At 41.8% G+C, this 8,047-nt stretch overlaps 1 protein-coding gene across 1 annotated transcript in view; it reads right to left on the bottom strand.

Annotated features, from left to right (window-relative positions):
• Window positions 1–2,872: 2,872 nt before the first annotated feature.
• vstm2la (V-set and transmembrane domain containing 2 like a) overlaps window positions 2,873–8,047 on the bottom strand; it is a gene marked incomplete at its 3' end in the record, with an annotated part of 50,548 nt that continues 45,373 nt past the window's right edge. Inside the window, exon 4 of the mRNA XM_079183012.1 lies at window positions 2,873–3,337. Within this exon, the coding sequence (XP_079039138.1) occupies window positions 2,873–3,337 (465 nt within the window). The remainder of the gene's footprint in view (window positions 3,338–8,047) is intronic.

Here is an 8,047-nt window from a genome sequence, read left to right as displayed (position 1 = left end):
AACCCTCGAGCTGTCCTGCCACCCACATCCCACATGCTTTCGGCAGAAGATGCGTCAGCTGGAAGGGAACCGGGCTGCACCAGGTTGTGTAACTACGGGGGGATTGAACGCCTCATGACAGGGATAGTGGCCCATCTATCATTGTACCTGTTATCATTTAGAGCCCTACAGGGTTCTAGGGATGTTTAAATGAAGGGAACAGGAAGCCCCCTCCGTTATCGCATCACCTCACTGACGGGAGAAGCCCATCATAATGAATGTGTGAGCCTTCCAGTGTGAAACAAGATCGCCACGTGTTTTGTATTTGGCTGGCTTAATGCTAGCGAGCGCGGCACAGTGCCTCTTTATCTCATGCTGCGCTGTTGCTATTTATCCTGCTGCCAGTGCTGACAATAGCACCATTAGTCATCAGCAGCAATGGAAGAGGGGGCTTTGGCAGCACCTATTACACACAGGCAACTGCCTAATACCGTTTCTCCTTTATGCATGCGGACACACACACACACACACACACACACACGCAGAGAGCAGGGGGCCAGAAGCTAAACCATAGCTGACGTGGCACTGTACAAACACCCTCAATAACCCTTTAGATATAAATATATAGTGAGCGCCCAGGAGGGTCTAAATGAAATCTATGCTGGTTGTGGCTTCTGCCCTCTCACGTCTCCAAATCAATGCGAGAATGTCCACTGATGTTTCATATACAATTTATTTTATTTGATAAAGCCATACACTTAGTGTGAGACCGAACATTCTAGAAGAAATGTACATTATACCTCTTTTTTTTTTCCTTTTTTTTTACAGTGATCTGTTCTTTACAAAACATCAAATCAAAGTTACTTATTGAAAAACAAAAAAAAGAAAGAAAGCAATCCCACTGATCTGTTCAGTCAGCCAACGATAACAGGAGCGCTGTAGTTCGTCTGATGGATAGTACAGCGGAGAAGTACAGCCCCCGCATGGCCTTGAGACTCAGGCTGTATTTTGAGGCAGTGTGAACAGACAACTTCAGTGTTTCACTAACAACATTTTGCTCCTCGCTGCCCGCGGGGCTTTATCCACAACGTGACCCCCATTCACCCATTGTTGTCCCATTAGATCCCCTCAGAGCGAAGCGTTGCCCTGCTTGCTTCACGCAAGCATCTAAACCAAGAGATGCTCATCAAGTTACAAAATTGGCAGAGGTGAAATGGCCTCTCACATCTTTTCAGACCCCCCCCCCCCCCCCCCCCCCCCCCCCCCCAGTCCCAAACTGCACAAAATGAATCCTACGTTCAAGCTCATTAAAACACAGCAACACTCATGTTTGCGGCCCTGCACATACAGCGCAGTAGTTTTGAGAAACACTGCTTAAGTACTAAGATACAATAACGGAAATCCCTTTCTGAGCAGCTATGAAGAGAACATGTCATTCATCTGTCTGTACAGCACTTCTGGAGAGCAGTAAAGCAACTGAAAACTGCTTCGCAAATAAAATCTCTTATTGGACGAGACTTCCAAGAAAGAAAGAAAGATTCAGAACTTTTTTTTTTTCTTTTTTTAAATGAACCAAACAAATAAATGAAAAAAAAAAAAGTGAACTAACAAACTGTCTTTGTGTATGGTTGGTTGAAAAAGTGTTTTAAGAAAATTACTGAGCATGCACTTTATTTCATATTATACAGTCATATATACAGAGTGGATTAGAGGCTTGTAGTGGAGAGGATTGAGGCTTGTTAAATGATTGAGCGCTGGGCCGGAGCATCAGAATAGGGAACTAAAGCTGGGATAGGAATACAGCACTACTCTTCCAAAAAAGTATCTTGCACCAAGATCACATTTCTCCCATAGATTTCTTGTCGCAGAGTGGATTCAGCGGCACGCCAGATTCTTTTAGTGGCACAGATTTTGATTCTTTCATGGCTTTCCAAAACAGGTGGGGGTCCACATGGGACAACAAGGATTGATGTTCTCGCAGCCTGAACAGGGGGGGGGGGGGGGGGGGGGGATCATATTTTCTGTTGCACTGCAAGTTCATAAGCTAGTAGGAGCTGTGGTCAAAATACAGCCTGTGATGTGCCTTGTTTGAATTGCGCACAAATGTAGGAAATTGGGATTTTTTCGTTTTTGCCACTGTGTTTACTCCAAGACAAATGAATTGAGGCCGTATCTGTCCTTGATGAGCGCTGCTGCGTTGGGACCTTGATGCGTTTCTGTTGAAGAAAGCATGTCCCGTCTCCCCCCCCCCCCCCCCCCTCCCGGGAGTAAACACAGAATAAATTGCTGGATTTCGGGTGCACACACAGATTTTGCAACCGTACTCGGGTCCATTATTAGAACACACAGAAAGATGCAGTGCAGCTAGAGCTCTGCGTTCAAAGCGGAGGAATCAGCCTTCGACAAGATTCCCAGGGAAGAATTACTGACTGGATTTGATTTCACTCAGTGCACCCTCAGAATAAAAGGAACTTGCTCGCACTGGGCACAGACCCAGTTACAAAAAGTCTAACACCCGTTTTTTTCTGAGTGTGTACCAAATGAGAGAGTAAGGCAGTGGAAGAAGTATGAGCCTGAAAGCAGGGTTGTGTCATTTACAGTATCTAAAGTACAAGAGTGGAATGGGTAAATAGCAAGACAAGTGCCCCCCCCCCCCCACCCCACACACCCATTGCTGAATGTCATAAAGCAATGCTTTACTGACAGTGAGCAGTCCAGCCCAGACCCACGCACAGCAGGAAAAAGCTACATTTCCCACCACAGTTTACAGCACCATGCTCTGAACACTGTACATTTCGGAGCTGTGTGGGAAGAATAGCTTTTCATGCTGTGACACGCGTCACGTTACGCAATCCTCGTGTAATCTATCACTCAGGTGTAATGAGCCCAGCGTCTACGGCGCGCAGCTCGGCTCGTTGGTGCAGTCATTGTGGTTGTGGTTACTGTCCGCGTCCCGCTTCCTCAGCTCTCTGCCCGCCTTCTGCTGCTGACTGCTGCCGCTGTGGCTGTGGCCGTGGTGGGCCGGTGACGAGGGCCGCTTGCCCTTCTCCTGGTGGTGCCCGTGGTTCTGGTGATGGCCGTGGGCGTGCTCTTTGGCGCCGCCGTGAGACTCGGCGGCGTCGTCGATGAACGCCACCCCTCCCTTGGTGTCGTCCAGGGCCTCGAAGTTGTCGTTGCGGTTGCTGTCGGGGATGTCGCTCTCTGGCACCACCTGCAGGTAGGCCCTGACGCGGTGGTGGCGGGAACCCTCGTCGTCGCTGAAGTCGATTACGTGGCACTCGTAGGTGCCCTCGTCAGATGGCTTGACCCGGGAGAGGCGGAGTTTATGCGAGATGTTGCTTCCTACAACCTTCACAACCTGGCAACGGTGGACGAGATAAAGGGAGAAAAGTTAGAAAGTAGCAACTTTTGCCGAGTGGCCACTGCTGTGTCCATAACAGGATATCTTAAGTAATTCAAGTGGCAATGTCAGTCACAAAGCTATCTAAAGTGTGCTAACATTAGCCACCATAAGCTACTGGTCATATCACACCAAATAAAGTGTATTAAATTGAGCAAGAATTTATTTTATTATTCATTTTTGGAAGAGGAGGAATGACCTAATTATACTTAACTTACTCTCACTTAAAGCAAAAACCTTGAAAAGTTTTCAATGTTGGTGCAAAATGGCAACGGAACAAAACCATTAATTGGAAATAAATGTCTTCCTGAAACACAATTCAGCATTTGTGATCAGGTCTATTTCTTCCATGATGAACATCCCATAATCTAACACCGCTAGCGCTGCATGCAATAAACAAACATGGCAGACAAAGAGTGCGTAATGCGAATGTGCAATGAAGCACTACAGGAAAATCAGTCACACTCATACTAACCATTGAATCATCAGTTAAATCGCTGCTAAGCCAATGAGTCATTCCCCCAGTAGCAACTGTTTTAACAACATCAGTTTAACATGTCGGTAGCCTTTTTTTATGTACCTGATAAAGTACAATGACCATAAGAAAAATGACCAAAGGTCATAGTATAGTATGCTATAAAACATGTCATAGTATAATGTGACATAGGATTATCATATTCTAGTCCATTTTTGTATCCATTTTAGTATTTTTGTCCAAGACATCCCTCCTCCGGACCCCCTCCACCCACCCTACATTCAAAATGGTACAGTATAGTATGCTGTGACGGTCCCCTGGCTTGTTTACTTGTATATGTCTCTTTCATGCAACAGGTACCTGGAGGTGTTGATTGCACTAGTTGGAGGCACCTGGGCCACCTTTAAAGCTCCACCTTTCTGGCGGCGAGATGTTCTGCGCTCCCGTGCATTATTGTTTTGTTCCCAGCCATGCAACATGTATTTTAGAATAGCATGTCAAACAAAACGTCATAGGGTACATCCCAAGTCTCTTATTTGACATTTCCTCGCCGTCCCAAAGCTCTTATTTCTGCTCTGAGGAGCGAGGAGGGATCGCTGAGGAGCGAGGATGCACGGAAGCAGCCTTCCAGGAAGTGTTTTAGCAGCCGGCACGCCCCCTTCATTCATCAGTTATTTGATTGGAGGCTGCAGCTGATCGGACTGATCTGATTGTTCTCAAGATCACTGGAGTTTCATACCAGATTGAAGACATTTTACAGATTAAACTCAAGTTTTATATTTGATTAATTTTCTGATTCACCATTTGGTTTAAATATATGGTAATTGTAGGTCTGAACAACAAAAGGACCACAAAAAAATGTCTTCATTTATTAGAAAGATTTATCTTTTTATGATCTGATCCCTCAATAACTTCTATTATGGACACATTTAAAGTCAGAGAAAGGAAACACTTTTTACATCATTTAATTCAGTCGCGTGGGACTGATCATTCCTGAGTGTTGGGTTTGATGAGTTATATCATTTCAATTTCCCACGAAACGTGGAGCCTAATAAATTAATTCCAGTGTTCAAGAGAAACCATAATCATATTCTGGGTTATTTAATGACTTCACAATCAGAATTTCAAAACATATAGATGCAAATAATTAATAAATATGACAAAGTATTCTGCGCTTATACACAGAACACAGTATAAATACTCAATGCAGTTTGTGAAACAAGTAACAGGCTACAGAGATAAAACACCTACTATGTCAGAGATGATAACTGTGTCTTTATTAGTATAAGTACTGTGATCATGTGTACGGTACAAACTGTCAAAAGTCTCTCCAGCTGTTAAAGCTGACTGACAGCTGTGATCAGCGGCCGCTGTCATCAGAAACAGAAGTTGCTTCACGTGACGCTACAGTACACATAGTATAGCATGATGCAATAAAGTCATAGTATAGCATGATGAAATAAAGTCATAGTATAGCATGATGCAATAAAGTCACAGTATAGCATGATGCAATAAAGTCACAGTATAGCATGATGCAATAAAGTCATAGTATAGCATGATGCAATAAAGTCACAGTATAGCATGATGCAATAAAGTCACAGTACAGCATGATGCAATAAAGTCATAGTATAGCATGATGCAATAAAGTCACAGTATAGCATGATGCAATAAAGTCACAGTACAGCATGATGCAATAAAGTCATAGTACAGCGTGATGCAATAAAGTCACAATATAGCATGATGCAATAAAGTCACAGTATAGCGTGATGCAATAAAGTCACAGTATAGCGTGATGCAATAAAGTCACAGTATAGCGTGATGCAATAAAGTCACAGTATAGCGTGATGCAATAAAGTCACAGTAATGCGTGATGCAATAAAGTCACAATATAGCATGATGCAATAAAGTCACAGTATAGCGTGATGCAATAAAGTCACAGTAATGCGTGATGCAATAAAGTCACAGTACAGCGTGATGCAATAAAGTCACAATATAGCATGATGAAATAAAGTCACAGTATAGCATGATGCAATAAAGTCACAGTATAGCGTGATGCAATAAAGTCACAGTATAGCGTGATGCAATAAAGTCACAGTATAGCGTGATGCAATAAAGTCACAATATAGCATGATGCAATAAAGTCACAGTATAGCGTGATGCAATAAAGTCACAATATAGCATGATGCAATAAAGTCACAGTAATGCGTGATGCAATAAAGTCACAGTACAGCGTGATGCAATAAAGTCACAATATAGCATGATGCAATAAAGTCACAGTATAGCATGATGCAATAAAGTCACAGTATAGCGTGATGCAATAAAGTCACAGTATAGCGTGATGCAATAAAGTCACAGTATAGCGTGATGCAATAAAGTCACAGTATAGCGTGATGCAATAAAGTCACAGTATAGCGTGATGCAATAAAGTCACAGTACAGCGTGATGCAATAAAGTCACAGTACAGCGTGATGCAATAAAGTCACAATATAGCATGATGAAATAAAGTCACAGTATAGCGTGATGCAATAAAGTCACAGTATAGCATGATGCAATAAAGTCACAGTATAGCGTGATGCAATAAAGTCACAGTACAGCGTGATGCAATAAAGTCACAGTATAGCATGATGCAATAAAGTCACAATATAGCATGATGAAATAAAGTCACAGTATAGCATGATGCAATAAAGTCACAATATAGCGTGATGCAATAAAGTCACAATATAGCATGATGAAATAAAGTCACAGTATAGCATGATGCAATAAAGTCACAGTACAGCGTGATGCAATAAAGTCACAATATAGCATGATGAAATAAAGTCACAGTATAGCATGATGCAATAAAGTCACAATATAGCGTGATGCAATAAAGTCACAATATAGCATGATGAAATAAAGTCACAGTATAGCGTGATGCAATAAAGTCACAGTACAGCGTGATGCAATAAAGTCACAGTACAGCGTGATGCAATAAAGTCACAGTACAGCGTGATGCAATAAAGTCACAATATAGCATGATGCAATAAAGTCACAGTATAGCATGATGCAATAAAGTCACAGTATAGCGTGATGCAATAAAGTCACAGTATAGCGTGATGCAATAAAGTCACAGTACAGCGTGATGCAATAAAGTCACAATATAGCATGATGCAATAAAGTCACAGTATAGCATGATGCAATAAAGTCACAGTATAGCATGATGCAATAAAGTCATAGTATAGCATGATGCAATAAAGTCACAGTATAGCATGATGCAATAAAGTCACAGTACAGCATGATGCAATAAAGTCATAGTACAGCGTGATGCAATAAAGTCACAGTATAGCATGATGCAATAAAGTCATAGTATAGCATGATGCAATAAAGTCACAGTATAGCATGATGCAATAAAGTCACAGTACAGCATGATGCAATAAAGTCATAGTATAGCATGATGCAATAAAGTCACAGTATAGCATGATGCAATAAAGTCACAGTACAGCATGATGCAATAAAGTCATAGTACAGCGTGATGCAATAAAGTCACAATATAGCATGATGCAATAAAGTCACAGTATAGCGTGATGCAATAAAGTCACAGTATAGCGTGATGCAATAAAGTCACAGTATAGCGTGATGCAATAAAGTCACAGTATAGCGTGATGCAATAAAGTCACAGTAATGCGTGATGCAATAAAGTCACAATATAGCATGATGCAATAAAGTCACAGTATAGCGTGATGCAATAAAGTCACAGTAATGCGTGATGCAATAAAGTCACAGTACAGCGTGATGCAATAAAGTCACAATATAGCATGATGCAATAAAGTCACAGTAATGCGTGATGCAATAAAGTCACAGTACAGCGTGATGCAATAAAGTCACAATATAGCATGATGCAATAAAGTCACAGTATAGCATGATGCAATAAAGTCACAGTATAGCGTGATGCAATAAAGTCACAGTATAGCGTGATGCAATAAAGTCACAGTATAGCGTGATGCAATAAAGTCACAGTATAGCGTGATGCAATAAAGTCACAGTATAGCATGATGAAATAAAGTCACAGTATAGCGTGATGCAATAAAGTCACAGTACAGCGTGATGCAATAAAGTCACAATATAGCATGATGAAATAAAGTCACAGTATAGCGTGATGCAATAAAGTCACAGTATAGCATGATGCAATAAAGTCACAGTATAGCGTGATGCAATAA

This window comes from Pholis gunnellus (assembly GCF_910591455.1).
Source record: "Pholis gunnellus genome assembly, chromosome: 2".
Classification (NCBI taxonomy): domain Eukaryota; kingdom Metazoa; phylum Chordata; class Actinopteri; order Perciformes; family Pholidae; genus Pholis; species Pholis gunnellus.
This window is presented reverse-complemented; position numbering and strand designations above follow the sequence as displayed.